Source organism: Schistocerca cancellata, chromosome 1 (genome assembly GCF_023864275.1).
Source record: "Schistocerca cancellata isolate TAMUIC-IGC-003103 chromosome 1, iqSchCanc2.1, whole genome shotgun sequence".
Taxonomy (NCBI): domain Eukaryota; kingdom Metazoa; phylum Arthropoda; class Insecta; order Orthoptera; family Acrididae; genus Schistocerca; species Schistocerca cancellata.
In genome coordinates, this window is record NC_064626.1 from 1028501318 (window position 1) to 1028517657 (window position 16340).

Sequence of the window (16340 nt, forward strand, 5' to 3'; positions counted from 1 at the left end):
CACGGGGCAGTGAATCTACGGAACATGCATTACTGGTCCGTGGACAATCCTCGCTGGCTCAGACAGGTAGAGCGACAGCGAAAGTGGACTGTAAATGTATGGTGCGGAATCATTGGCGACCACCTCATTGGTCCTCACTTCATGGCAGGGGCCCAAACAGCTGCAACATACATCGCGTTTCTACAGAATGATTTGCCAACGTTGATCGAAAATGTCCCACTGGAAACGCGTCAACGTATATGGTATCAGCATGATCGTGCACCTGCACATTCCGCAATTAACACTAGGCTGACCCTTGCAAGGATGTTCGACGGACGTTTCATAGGACGTGGAGGACGCATAAATTGGACAGCCCGTTCTCCTGATTTTACACCTCTGGACTTCTTTCTGTGGGGTACGTTAAAGGAGAATGTGTTCCGTGATGTGCCTACAACCCCAGAGGATATGAAACAACTTATTTTGGCAACCTACGGCGACAATACACCAGATGTACTGCGGCGTGTACGACATTCAATACGCCAGAGATTGCAATTGTGTGCAGCAAATGATGGCCAACACATTGAACATCTATTGGCCTGACATGTCGTGACACACTCTATTCCACTCCGTAATTGAAAACGGAAACCACGTGTGTACGTGTACCTCACCCCTCATGGTAATGCACATGTGCGTCAGTGAAAAAGACAAAAAAAAAGTGTTAGCATGTGGACGTAATGTGCTGTTCCAGTCTTTTCTGTACCTAAGGTCCATCACCGTTCCCTTTGGATCCCTACGTAATTCGGTGCTCTCCGATACACACGATCGAACAGCGCAGGAGTGGTACTAAAGCGTCAACTTTAGGTTAAAATATATCCGGATGTAATTAACATTTTACAACGCAAAAAACGGCACTGATTGCTTATTTGTTTATATGTTCAGATGTGCTAACAAAACTAACGGGGTTCCAATTAAAAAAAGGTAGGTTTGTGTTAAAAAACATACTTCCGTGCATTTTTTTATGGTTTGCATTAACCATTTACACTAGCCCCTCTCCTCACGTTCGGTCTGTGGAATCTATTCGTCAGTATTTGATGTGGTTTACGAAATATATCAAGGGGTAATGTTAGGTGACTCACCCTGTATATGGAGGGGGGGTGTCTATAAAATAATAATAACGATAAATGTTATGTTCAGAACACGCATCCTTATATCTTTGCGACTCCCGTTATCATTATTATATAAAAAATACATAGATTTCGAGAGAGCGTATTTCATAAATAAACAAGACGAAGAACAGTTTTTATTATTCATACACGTATTGTTGAGGTCTTCAGTCCTAAGACTGGTTTGATTCAGCTCTCCATGTTACCCTATCCTGTGCAAGCTTCTTCATTTCCCAGTACTTACTGCAACTTACATCCTACTGAATCTGCTTAGTGTATTCATCTCTTGGTCTCCCTCCACTATTTTTACCCTCCACGCTGCCCTCCAATGATAAATTATGATCCGTCGATGCCTCAGAACATGTCCTACAAACCAATCCCTTCTTCTTGTCAAGTTGTGCCACGAACTCCTCTTCTCCCCAATTCTGTTCAATAACTCCTCATTAGTTATGTGATCTACCCATCTAATATTCAGCATTCTTCTGTAGCACCACATTTCGAAAGCTTCTATTCTCTTCTTGTCCAAACTATTTATCGTCCATGTTTCAATTCCATTCATGGCTACATTCCATACGAATACTTCCTGAAACGACTTCCTGACACTTAAATCCATACTCTATGTTAACAAATTTCTCTTCTTCAGAAACGCTTTCCTTTCCACTGCTCCAATCTACATTTTATATCTTCTGTACTTCGAACATCATCAGTTATTTTGCTCCCCAAATAGCAAAACTCGTTTCCTACTTTAAGTGTCTCATTTCCTAATCTAATTCCCTCAGCATCACCCGACTTAATTCGACTACATTCCATTATCCTCGTTTGGTTTTGTTGATGTTCATCTTATATCCTCATTTCAAGACAGTGTCCATTCCGTTCAACTGCTCTTCCAAGTCCTTTGCTGTCTCTGACAGAATTACAATGTCATCGGTGAACCTCAAAGTTTTTATTTCTTCTCCATGGATTTTTATACCTGCTTCGAATTTTTCTTTTGTTTCCTTTACTGCTTGCTCAAGATACAGATTGAGTAACATCGAGAAGAGGCTACAAACGTGTCTCACTCCATTCCCAACCACTGCTTACCTTTCATGTCCCTCAACTCTTATAACTGCCATCTGGTTTCTGTACAAATTGTAAATAGCCTTTCGCTCGCTGTATTTTACCCCTGCCATCTTCAGAATTTGAAAGAGGGTATTCCAGTCAACATTGTCAAAAGCTTTCTCTAAGTCTACAAATGCTTGAAACTTAGGTTTGCCTTTCCTTAATCTTTCTTCAAAGGTAAGTCGTAAGGTCAGTATTGCCTCACGTGTTACAATATTTCTACTGAATCCAAACAGATCTTCCCCGAGGTCGGCTTCTACCAGTTCGTCTGTAAAGAATTCGTGTTAGTATTTTGCAGCTGTGACTTATTAAACTGATAGTTCAGTAATTTTCACATCTGTCAACACCTGCTTTCTTTGGATTGGAATTATTATATTCTTCTTGAAGTCTGAGGGTATTTTGCCTGTCTCATACATCTTGCTCACCAGATGGTAGAGTTCTGTCAGGACTGGCACTCCCAAGGCCGTCAGTAGTTCCAATGGAATGTTGTCTACTCCCGGGGCCTTGTTTCGGCTCAGGTCTTTCAGTGCTCTGTCAGACTCTTCATGCAGTATCGTATCTCCCATTTCATCTTCATCCTCTTCCATTTCCATAATATTGTCCTCAAGTACATCGCCCTTGTATAGATTATATACTACTTCAAACTTTCTGCTTTCCCTTCTTTGCTTGGAACTGGGTTTCCACCTGAGCTCTTGATATTCATACAAGTGGTTCTCTTTTCTCCAAAGAGCACTTTAATTTTCCTGTAGGCAGTATTTTTCTTACCCCTAGTGAGATAAGTCTCTACATCCTTACATTTGTCCTCTAGCCATCCCAGCTTAGCCATTTTGCACTTCCTGCCGATCTCATTTTTGAGACGTTTGTATTCCATTTTGCCTGCTTCATTTACTGCATTTTTATATTATCTTCTTTCATCAATCAAATTCAATATTTCTTCTGTTACCCAAGGATTTCTAGTAGCCCTCATCTTTTTACCTACACGATCCTCTGCTGCCTTCACTACTTCATCCTTCAAAGCTACCTATTCTTCTTCTACTGTATTTCTTTCCCCCATCCCTGTGAATTGTTCCCTTATGCTCTCCCTGAAACTCTGTGGAACCTCTGGTTTAGTCAGTTTATCCAGGTCCCATCTCCTTAAATTCCCACCTTTCTGCAGTTTCTTCAGTTTTAATCTACAGTTCGTGACCAATAGATTGTGGTCAGAGTTCACATCTGCCCCTGGAAATGTCTTACAATTGAAAATCTTGTTCCTAAATCTCTGTCTTACCATCATATAATCTATATGATACCTTCTAGTATCTCCAGGATTATTCCATGTATACAACCTTCTTTTATGATTCTTGAACCAAGTGTTAGCTATGACTAAGTTATGCTCTGTGTAAAATTCTACCAGACGGCTTCCTCTTTCATTTCTTACCCCAATTCATATTCACCTACTATGTTTCCTTTCCTACCTTTTCCTACTATCGAATTCCAGTCACCGATGACTATTAAATTTTCGTCTCCTTTCATTACCTGAATAATTTCTTTTATCTCATCATACATATCATCAATTTCTTCATCATCTGCAGAGCTAGTTGGCATATAAACTTGTACTATTGTAGTAGGCGTTGGCTTAGTGTCTATCTTGGCCACAATAATGCGTTCACGACGCTGTTTGTAGTAGCTTACCCGCACTCCAATTTTTTTATTCATTATTGAACCTACTCCTGCATTACCCCTATTTGATTTTGTATTTATAGCCCTGTATTCACCTGACCAAAAGTTTTGTTCCTCCTGCCACCGAACTTCACTAATTACCACTATATCTAATTTTAACCTATCCATTTCCCTTTTTAAATTTTCTAACCTGCTTGCCCGATTAAGGGATCTGACATTCCACGGTGCGATCCGTAGAACGCCAGTTTTCTTTCTCCTGATAACGACGTCCTCTTGAGTAGTCTCCGCCCGGAGATCCGAATGGTAGTCTATTTTACCTCCGGAATATTTTACCCAAGAGGACGCTATCTTCATTTAACCATACGGTAAAGCTGCAAAATTAGGGCTGTAGTTTCCCCTTGCTTTCAGCCGTTCGCAGTACCAGCACAGCAATGCCGTTTTGGTTAGTGTTACGAGGCCAGATCAGTCAATCATCCAGACTGTTGCCCCTGCAACTACTGAAAAGGCTGCTGCCCCTCTTTAGGAACCACACGTTTGTCTGGCATCTCAACAGATACCCCTCCGTTGTGGTTGCACCCACGGTAAGGGCATCTGTATCGATGAGGCACGCAAGCCTCCCCACCAACGGCAAGGTCCATGGTTCATGGGAGGAGGATTCGTACACGTACATTTTTTAATTCATTTCTACAATATATATTCCCAAAAAGCTCTTTGTCATTTCTTTTAATTAAAATATATTGACAAAGAAATTTTTAGGTAATTTCATTTCATAATTACATCATAGATTTATAAATCATTGTTTAGTAATTTGTTTTGATTTATATTGTGTATGTAGTAATAAACACTCATTAATATCAAAGAGAGAGACAGTGATAGAGAGATGAAATTTCTAATGTAAATTATATTTACAGTATTTACAGACGTAACAGCAGCAGCAGCAGTAGGGAACCACACACAAACACACACACACACACACACACACACACACACACACACACACACACAAACGCACGCACATACAGACGCACATACACATAGATTCACAAATACACTCCTGGAAATTGAAATAAGAACACCGTGAATTCATTGTCCCAGAAAGGGGAAACTTTATTGACACATTCCTGGGGTCAGATACATCACATGATCACACTGACAGAACCACAGGCACATTGACACAGGCAACAGAGCATGCGCAATGTCAGCACTAGTACAGTGTATATCCACCTTTCGCAGCAATGCAGGCTGCTATTCTCCCATGGAGACGATTGTAGAGATGCTGGATGTAGTCCTGTGGAACGGCTTGCCATGCCATTTCCACCTGGCGCCTCAGTTGGACCAGCGTTCGTGCTGGACGTGCAGACCGCGTGAGACGACGCTTCATCCAGTCCCAAACATGCTCAATGGGGGACAGATTCGGAGATCTTGCTGGCCAGGGTAGTTGACTTACACCTTCTACAGCACGTTGGGTGGCACGGGATACATGCGGACGTGCATTGTCCTGTTGGAACAGCAAGTTCCCTTGCCGGTCTAGGAATGGTAGAACTATGGGTTCGATGACGGTTTGGATGTACCGTGCACTATTCAGTGTCCCCTCGACGATCACCAGTGGTGTACGGCCAGTGTAGGAGATCGCTCCCCACACCATGATGCCGGGTGTTGGCCCTGTGTGCCTCGGTCGTATGCAGTCCTGATTGTGGCGCTCACCTGCACGGCGCCAAACACGCATACGACCATCATTGGCACCAAGGCAGAAGCGACTCTCATCGCTGAAGACGACACGTCTCCATTCGTCCCTCCATTCACGCCTGTCGCGACACCACTGGAGGCGGGCTGCACGATGTTGGGGCGTGAGCGGAAGACGGCCTAACGGTGTGCGGGACCGTAGCCCAGCTTCATGGAGACGGTTGCGAATGGTCCTCGCCGATACCCCAGGAGCAACAGTGTCCCTAATTTGCTGGGAAGTGGCGGTGCGGTCCCCTACGGCACTGCGTAGGATCCTACGGTCTTGGCGTGCATCCGTGCGTCGCAGCGGTCCGGTCCCATGTCGACGGGCACGTGCACCTTCCGCCGACCACTGGCGACAACATCGATGTACTGTGGAGACCTCACGCCCCACGTGTTGAGCAATTCGGCGGTACGTCCACCCGGCCTCCCGCATGCCCACTATACGCCCTCGCTCAAAGTCCGTCAGCTGCACATACGGTTCACGTCCACGCTGTCGCGGCATGCTACCAGTGTTAAAGACTGCGATGGAGCTCCGTATGCCACGGAAAACTGGCTGACACTGACGGCGGCGGTGCACAAATGCTGCGCAGCTAGCGCCATTCGACGGCCAACACCGCGGTTCCTGGTGTGTCCGCTGTGCCGTGCGTGTGATCATTCCTTGTACAGCCCTCTCGCAGTGTCCGGAGCAAGTATGGTGGGTCTGACACACCGGTGTCAATGTGTTCTTTTTTCCATTTCCAGGAGTGTACTTATGACAGGCAGACTCACACGGCCACTACTCGGGATGCAAACATGTTCATCACTGTATGCACAAATAAATACCTCATCCACACAACAGGAATTCAATCACATTCTGGTGACTGGTGTGAGAATGGTAGAGCGCCAATCTCGTCTTCATAGAGGAATAGCTTGTTCTCATGCCGTGAGAAAAAGACTTTCGGTTGCGAGTGTTGTGGATCACATAACCTCCCGATCGGAAGACTACTTTGCGCACCATATGTATTGGCTTAGGTGCAACACCAAATTGAGGCCGCCTGCTATACACCCTTAGCCCGCCTTTGGGTGGGACAATTACAGGGTGATAATTATTGAACTATATGAAATTAAACCGTCATAATTTGTGAACGGTTTGCGTTATAACGTTGAAACTGCACGGTTGGCTGCGGGACATGATGGGAATTAGTATGCGCATTGTTGTTTGGTTTAGCAACAAAGCCCATTTTCATTTGGATGGGTTCGTCAATAAGCAAAATTGGCGCATTACGGGAGGACTGAGAATCCGCAATTTGCGTTCGAGAAGTCTCTTCACCCTCAACGGGTGACTGTGTAGTGTGCAGTGTCCAGTCACGGAATAATTGGTGCGATATTCCTCGATGACACGGTGACTACCCAACGGTACGTGAAGCTTTTATAAGATGATTTCATCCCCTTTACCCAAAGTGTTTGATTTTGACAAGATGTGGTTCATGCAAGACAAAGCTCGACGGCATCGAAGCAGGGAAGTGATTTACTGGAAGAGCACTTTGGGGACCGCGTTCGGGCCACGATTCTCCGGATCTGAACACATGAGACCCCTTTTTGTGGGGCGATGTTAAAGACAAAGTGTACACCAATAGTTTCAAAACCATTGGAGAGCTGAAAACAGCCACTCCGGAGGTCATCGACAGCATCGACGTTCGATACTTCAGAGGGTCAAGCATAAGTTCGCTATTCGTCTGCGCCACATCGACGCCAATGATGGTAGGGGTTATCGAACGTAACATAACGTAAATCCAATTATCTGTAGTGACATTTACATGTTGAATAAAGTGTGCGCACGTCGTAGTTTGTAACTAATTTACCTTTTTCCCATGTAGTTCAATAATTGTCACTCTGTATCTATAGGGTATACATACGGTTTATATCAGATAACTACAGAATTCACAATCGCGCGAGCCGTTCGTCTCGTCTCTCTTCAGAGCGATTAACCTTATTGTTTTGCGACGTTACACCACAAGAATTATCGCTGCGAATCCGTATTTGACGAATTCCTCGGAAAGGTAATTATTTACTTCATATAGATAGCAGCCATACTCCCAGGAGAAGAAACACTCTGTGTCCACATAAAGTAGCTTTGGATTTGCAAAGAGCTGCTTAGTGAACTTCTAAGGAAAGTGGTGCCTGTGGAGTTTAGAGAGATCCAGCAGACACATAACGACGTAGATACGCTTCGTAAATCGCACTGAAAGTTTAGCTATCTCTAGAGTGTCAAGTCATTTATTGAAGATTATGGCCATCTCAAAATTTGGCCTGGCGTTATAATCTTGTGCGCCATTACGCCCCTCCCAACGGTATAGTAAACGTATAACACTGTATTCTCTAATATTTCCCATATGCCATGTCAAGCTACTTTTACCATATGCTATGTCAAAAGTTCCCATACCGCTAAACTACAACCTTGGTGCGTCGCTGTTGGCACTACACATGATGACAGGTAACGCTCTCAAGGTGTTTGCCGGAGCCAAACACTTCGATCGGCTATAGCGTGATACGTCAGTCCCAACCACTCGTTTCCAGTCACCCATGGGCGTGACATTTTACAACACCATAAGCATCGCTTAGCACTGACTACAGGAACATCTGGTTTACGGGGAGCAGGTGGACCATTGTTGCAGCACTCGAACAAATGATCACTAAAGTTATTGCTAATTTTTGGCAAGAATACAGACCACTTGATCTATGGTGCAAATAACATTTTGTTTGCAGTATGTGAGTAACTATTTTCTGCAATGTAGTCATATCTTTGTTGTCTGTGAGACGGGAGCAGTCCTGTACCCTTCGGCTAGAAGGTTTCTCAGCATTAAGGTATTTTAAATTTTACTGTTTGCAAACCATATGAGATGAACAATTTTTGTTTAATGCAGTAATACAAAATCATTAGAAACATTTTCAAGACTTTAAACGAAAACATGTTGGGAAATTCGAATTGAATTCCTGTTGCTAATTGCTGTGTAATGAGCACACAGGTTGCCTGGCAGTGCCACTGAATTTTAGCCATAACACTTCACAGTTTTCCAGATATCTTTTGTCGTGTGGCGTGTGAATACACATTTGATAGGAATAATGCAGTTAGTGCTTCACATGTGGTTCTGAGTTTCCCAGTCATATATTCTCAGAACTCCATTGAAACCCAATCTAAAACTATATCTAAAGGCCGTAATATACATTGAGATATTTTTGCTGTGTTAATTTGCACATGACCGTAAAAAATGTTGATAAAGTATAATGGAAATTATGCCTAATGCGAAACACTATTTTTCCTACATGCTACCATCAGTGGGTATTTACTTTACCTGTCTCTTTTAAATACACTCCTGGAAATTGAAATAAGAACACCGTGAATTCATTGTCCCAGAAAGGGGAAACTTTATTGACACATTCCTGGGGTCAGATACATCACATGATCACACTGACAGAACCACAGGCACATAGACACAGGCAACAGAGCATGCGCAATGTCGGCACTAGTACAGTGTATATCCACCTTTCACAGCAATGCAGGCTGCTATTCTCCCATGGAGACGATCGTAGAGATGCTGAATGTAGTCCTGTGGAACGGCTTGCCATGCCATTTCCACCTGGCGCCTCAGTTGGACCAGCGTTCGTGCTGGACGTGCAGACCGCGTGAGACGACGCTTCATCCAGTCCCAAACATGCTCAATGGGGGACAGATCCGGAGATCTTGCTGGCCAGGGTAGTTGACTTACACCTTCTAGAGCACGTTGCGTGGCACGGGATACATACGGACGTGCATTGTCTTGTTGGAACAGCAAGTTCCCTTGCCGGTCTAGGAATGGTAGAACGATGGGTTCGATGACGGTTTGGATGTACCGTGCACTATTCAGTGTCCCCTCGACGATCACCAGTTGTGTACGGCCAGTGTAGGAGATCGCTCCCCACACCATGATGCCGGGTGTTGGCCCTGTGTGCCTCGGTCGTATGCAGTCCTGATTGTGGCGCTCACCTGCACGGCGCCAAACACGCATACGACCATCATTGGCACCAAGGCAGAAGCGACTCTCATCGCTGAAGACGACACGTCTCCATTCGTCCCTCCATTCACGCCTGTCGCGACACCATTGGAGGCGGGCTGCACGATGTTGGGGCGTGAGCGGAAGACGGCCTAACGGTGTGCGGGACCGTAGCCCAGCTTCATGGAGACGGTTGCGAATGGTCCTCGCCGATACCCCAGGAGCAACAGTGTCCCTAATTTGCTGGGAAGTGGCGGTGCTGTCCCCTACGGCACTGCGTAGGATCCTACGGTCTTGGCGTGCATCCGTGCGTCGCTGCGGTCCGACCCAGGTCGACGGGCACGTGCACCTTCCGCCGACCACTGGCGACAACATCGATGTACTGTGGAGACCTCAAGCCCCACGTGTTGAGCAATTCGGCGGTACGTCCACCCGGCCTCCCGCATGCCCACTATACGCCCTCGCTCAAAGTCCGTCAACTGCACATACGGTTCACGTCCACGCTGTCGCGGCATGCTACCAGTGTTAAAAGACTGCGATGGAGCTCCGTATGGCACGGCAAACTGGCTGACACTGACGGCGGCGGTGCAGAAATGCTGCGCAGCTAGCGCCATTCGACGGCCAACACCGCGGTTCCTGGTGTGTCCGCTGTGCCGTGCGTGTGATCATTGCTTGTACAGCCCTCTCGCAGTGTCCGGAGCAAGTATGGTGGGTCTGATACACCGGTGTCAATGTGTTCTTTTTTCCATTTCCAGGAGTGTAGTTATCAAAGGCTATCAGATTTTGAAGATAATTCGTAAGGGGTCTACATTTTGTAAGTGCAGGAATGATAAGTGTAGACCATATTGGAGCATATTTTAAAAACCTGAAGCACATTAATCCATTTTGTTAACATACTAATTTCTGTAAATTTGATGGCAAGCTCATAGATAAACGTATTCAACTTCAGCCGATGTTTGCGCGTTGAGATCTGTACGATTTTCACAGAATTCTTATGATGCTCTGGTATCGGAAAGAAATGAAATGATCCTATGGCATTGTTGGCCGCCATCTGGGGAAGTTCGGCCGCTGAGTGCAAGTCTTTTTTCAGTAGATGCCATATGGGGCGACTTGCGTGCCGGTGATAAAGATGCATTCATTATGAGGACAACACAACACCCAGTGCACGAGTGGAGAAAATCTCCAACCCGGCCGGTAATCTAACCCGGGCCTGCTGCATGGGTGGCAAGCACGTTACCACTCAGCTTAGCAGGCGTACATCGGAAAGAGACTTCCTAGCAACACACTTTTTTTGCGCATCGTCTGTAGAAGTTACAAGCTGCTACTGTCATTTCGCACTATTAACATGAGAAAAAAATACTCTTAATCTTCTGTATTTTCACCTTTTTTGTCCTCAGACAACCACCATTAAAATTGTTTTCGTTTCAAAATTTGCTCCAAACTTGGCTTCACGACTTCCTTGTCGTCCAGTAATCGGATGCTTTGTGTGAAACAGCAGCAGCAGCCTGCTTACTCAATAGCCCCTGTCGTCCGGAATAAATAGGCTGGTAACATGCTCCCCTCTGCCCCGTCTATCTGCTCCAATGATCCACAAAAGTCGTAAGAGACCTCAGTCATCAAGACAATCTGGCGCCGGCCGGAGTGTTCTAGGCGCTACGCCCGGAACCGCGCGACCGCTACGGTAGCAGGTTCGAATCCTTCCGCGGACATGGATGTGTGTGATGTCCTTAGGTTAGTTAGGTTTAAGTAGTTCTAAGTTCTAGGGGACTGATGACCTCAGAAGTTAAGTTCCACAGTGCTCAGAGCCATTTGAACCAATCCGGCCATCGGCATTTGTCTCGAACAGCCGGTACTTAGAGTACACCCATCTTCACTATGTGACTCCGAGGCATAGTGTCCCATCCACCGAGTATCCGCTATATGATAGCGATTAAATGTACGAAAATCTCACAGTTTGCCCACCCTGCACTTCTCGGCGAAACTGACGGCTCACACGGCGACAGACAAGATCACCTGTTGCACATACCACGGTGACAGGACCTATGTCTTTTGAAACACGGGAGATGTTCACGACGATTCTTTCACTATGCAATGCAGTACACACGCTAGCTGACCAAAAATATCGGGACACAATATGTAGTGCCGAATAGACCGCCAGACGTCGCGAGAAGTGTACTCGCTAGTATGAAAGAAGTAGGGAAGCAGCAAGAGAAGAATGGGTCGGTCAGAAGAGGTCACGGGGAGTTAAAAAGTGCTGCAACAATGGTCCACCTGCTTCCCGTAAGCCAGATGTTCCTGTAGTCAGTGCTAAGCGATGCTTATGGTGGTGTAAAATGTCACGCCCATGGGTGACTGGATACGAGTGGTTGGGACTGACGTATCACGCTATAGCCGATGGAAGTGTTTGGCTCCGGCAGACACCTTGAGAGCGTTACCTGTCATCATCTGTAGTGCCAACAGCGACGCACCAAGGTTGTAGTTTAGTGGTATGGTAACTTTTCGATATGGCTTATTTTGCTTAAGAAAACGGCAAATGAAGAAGGATACGAACACATTTTGTGGCAGTATATACTGCGTACAGTAGAGGAACAACCCGGAAACAATGATTCTTTGTATCGACATGGCAGTACACTTTCTCATTAAGGAGCATCCATGAGGCAATCGTTTGTGTAGAGTAACATTCCTGAAATGTACTGGCCCGCCCATATTCCAGACCTGAAGCCCGCAGAATACATCTGGGGTGAATTGGAATGTCGACCTCGTTCAAGACCCCAGCGTGCAACATTATAAACTTCTCTTGTTTAATCTGTTGTAGTATGGCCAGCAGTTCCTCCAGAGCCATTCAGATACCCTTGAAAGTGTCTCAGGCAAAGTTCAAGCTCTTATAAACAGGAAGGGTTGACACTTCATATGAGTGTGCACTAGTAGGCACGCAGATACTTTTTATGAGGAAGCGTACGTTTTTTGAAACATTCTAGCAGATCAAACCTTTTGTGCCGGCCCATGACTCAAACACAGAACCACGTCTGTCACAACAAATCAATTCACCGACTGAGCTCTCTAGAACCATGACAATCCACAGTTTTAGTCCACTTGAACATCTCTCCTAATTTCCTGTCTTGCTGTGAGGGCGGATCATGAGTCGTGCATTGATAGCACAATTGTTAAGAAATTTTCTGTGACAGGTAGGTTCTGCGTTCGAGTTCTGCTCCAGCACTTACATCTTCTTGGAGGTACCAGAACAGGAGATGTGTCTGATTCAATTGTTCATGAGTATTCTGACTTGTTTGGCAGTGTTGGACCCAACTCTGTAGTCAAGATCGCTAACCCACGATTATGCGGTGGCGTTTGAGTTGTGGGAAAGTTTCATTGCCAATATTTGACCGGCGAGGGGTAATAAATAGAGTTCCTGATCACCAGTCTTCGCTCCAGTGTCCTGGATTACATTCCAAACATCCCCGCAGTGTCACATGAAGTGAGAGCGTGTGACACTGTTGACAGCAATCCGTCCTTAGGGTGGGTACGTTACGCTCAGTAGAGCCATTGGTGCAATACGAGAGAATCAGGCTATGTGGCGGCTCCGGGATTCATCCCCTTTCTTCCCTTCAATCATGACAACACAAACCCCTCGCCGTCATCCATATGACGCAGATCCACAAGTGGCACGTCATAACATGCATGATGGACGAGGTTTCATAGAAGCTCGAAACTTAGCACGAACTTCAACGCGAGATGCTTTTAATAGTTTCCACAATGAAACTCTGTCTTAATCTGGCAGAAAACCGAAAGAGATTATGGTCATATATTAAGTAAACCAGCGGCAAGACGCAATCAATACCTGCACTGTGCGATAACAATGGTGATGTCACTGATAACAGTGCCACTAAAACAGTGTAACACACTTCAAAGCTGTGCGGATCAGCATAACGAAAAGGCGAGGGGTCTCGCTCGTTTTGTCCAAGACTGTACCTGTAGCTGTACCTGTCTTATCATGAGCAGTGGTTCAAGATTCAACATCTGCTGCCCTACACACATTCTCTGAGTATGGGACTAATTTGACTTTTTCTTTTTTCGATGTTGGGGTACCAACAGCTGTGCTACTAGTGGTACAGCCCTGGCCACTATTAAAGTGCTCCTGCCGCTCTCTTCGCAGGGACGGCGCTTCGCACGTGGGCGCTCGCGGCCAGGACCAGCAGCTGTCGGCGCTGCAGAACATCACGGCGCTTCTGCGGCAGTCGTTCAGCAGCCAGTTCGTGTTCCCCGTGCTGGGGCACGAGGACGCGCCCGGCGCCTACCACAACCTCACCCAGCTCTGGAGCTACTGGCTGCCCTCCGAGGCGCTGCACACCATGCGCAAAGGTAAAGCATCGAGCTAACTGAAGTCCGTAAAGTACCTGGTTCTTTATATAGTGAAGTTGGCTGATGGAAAACTATTGTGTTACTTAGTCTGGTACATTACTGTTGTTGTTTCCGTGGTCTTCAGTCCAAAGACAGGTTTGATGCAGTTCTCCATACTATTCTATCCCGCGCAAGTCTCTTCATCTACGAGTAACTACTGAAATTTGTATCCTTCTGAATCTGCTTAGTGTGTTCATCTCTTCGTTTCCCACCGCGATTTTTTTGCCCGCATCCCCCTCCCCTCTACCCTCCAGTACTAAATTGGTGATCCCTTGATGCCTCAGAGTGTGACCTACCAATCGATCCCTTCTTCTAGTCAGGTTGCACCACAATTTTTTCTTTTCCCTAAATCTGTTCAGTACCTCCTCATCAGTTATGTGATCTAACCATCTAAGCTTCAGCATTCTTCTGTAACATTACGTTTCAAAAGCTTCTATTCTCATATTGTCCAAACTGTTTATCGTCCATGTTTCACTTCCGTACATGTCTATACTCCATACAAATACTTTCAGAAAAGACTTCCTGATATTTAAATACAAACGCGATGTTAAAATAATTTCTTTTCGTCGGAAACGCTTTCCTTGCCATTTACATTTTATACCCTCTCTACTTCGACCATGGTCAGTTATTTATTATATGAATTTAAATTCACACTTAATTATAGAATATATCTCGCCTGAATTGACCTACCAAGCAACAACCTAAATGTGTGCTTGGAAAGAAAAAACAATTAGCGGATAGGCCTCAATTCAGGAAAAATTAATGAAATCGTTATTGGTGAGTCTTGATTAATTCTGTAGGAGAATCAAATTGGGAAATGTTGTTAAATGTATTAAAAAACCATAAAGGTGCTCAAAGGAAACTCACTCAAGTCTGCACAAAACCCAGTGGCCTTTTTGCTTACTATGACTACCAGATATTAAAACCATACACACTGCTCAAATTAATTACACGTTTTATATGGGAAGCTAACCACATTAATAGATCCACGTAGCCCTGTGCTCCATAATCATAGAGATAGAAAACACAAAGGAAACACTGGTACAAATTCTAAAAATCGCGGAATTATTCGCAACTCCTGCCTACACAAGGTGTTCTTAGTTATTCTATAACAGCTGAAACCTACTACGAAATGAATTAAGGACTCAATTAAGCTGAGACTTATACATTCACAAAATTACAGCGCTAAGGACTAAAACTAGATGCTACCTGTTCGACGATTCTCAGAGCAGTGGGAGTGCTCGCTTATCACCTACAGTCTCTACTGTGGACCGGAAGTAGGCACACAAACAATATGCATATTTTACCTGTGCCAACGTAACAAGGACAATAGACCATCAGTCGCTGGTGTTCCTCTGACCCAAAAGAGTTCCCCATCGAAAAACGTAAAAGTTGGCTAAGCTGTCCCTACATTCATAGAGAGTTACCCCAAGTCAAGAGATATAAGTAGTATTGTAAGGAGGGCAACAGCGCAGTTTTGATATAAAATTGATATCCAAATTAATTAAATTGATCAATTCATTACTCTCACGCACCCACCCCCACCCCCACCTGGACTCCCCTAGATGACGTCATGTATTTTCCTCAGCCTCCACGAGAGCCCCGCCCCTCCCCCTCCGTAACCCTCCCACTTCCCCATATATGCTATTGGTGGCACTTTCGAATTTTGGCATAAATTTAGAATTTTGGCGGGAATTACAACTGGTGTTATCCTGGTGGGAAAAAATTTCACAATACTACCCTACATTAGCGACAGACTTACTCAAACACTACCCTTCACCTGCAAGCTGTTGGGAGGGGAAAAGAAGGCTGGAGTGGAAGATTCTATTTGTGTTCAGCTGACAAGATGCTGATGTTGCACAGAGAGGAGTTTGATAACTATATTACCTTAAGCATACAGCTGAGGACTTTGTCTAGTGCTGTTTTATGTCAGAGTTCGCTATAGACACCTCATCCTGCATTGCTCGACAATCACCCTGCAGTCCAGGTAATCAAGACCAATACGTGCTACCACAGCTGATTGAAAATGCTTCACTGTTCTAATTAGGTATCAGAACTGCCGTGAAAAAAATGAAGCACTTGTAATCAACGGTCATATAGAAACACGTGTACTGGGGATTGGGAAAAAAATAATTGTAATAAAAGAACTACCACTAAAACCGTTCCCAGAAGATTACAGATTGGCAGCAGTTGCAGCTGTGTCCTCCTCGACGGGCAGTCATGAACTGACCAACTTGGAGGCAGTCTTACTCCCCACCACCCTACCACCCCTCATCTGTCCCTCTCCTCAATGTAGGTAGGGATAGAG

At 45.2% G+C, this 16340-nt stretch overlaps 1 protein-coding gene across 1 annotated transcript in view; it reads left to right on the forward strand.

The window, feature by feature from the left end:
* LOC126122489 (acid sphingomyelinase-like phosphodiesterase 3a) overlaps positions 1 to 16340 on the forward strand; it is a 538383-nt gene that overhangs the window by 388396 nt on the left and 133647 nt on the right. The window contains exon 5 of the mRNA XM_049915090.1: positions 13788 to 13993. Coding sequence (XP_049771047.1) covers positions 13788 to 13993 — 206 coding nt within the window. The remainder of the gene's footprint in view (positions 1 to 13787; positions 13994 to 16340) is intronic.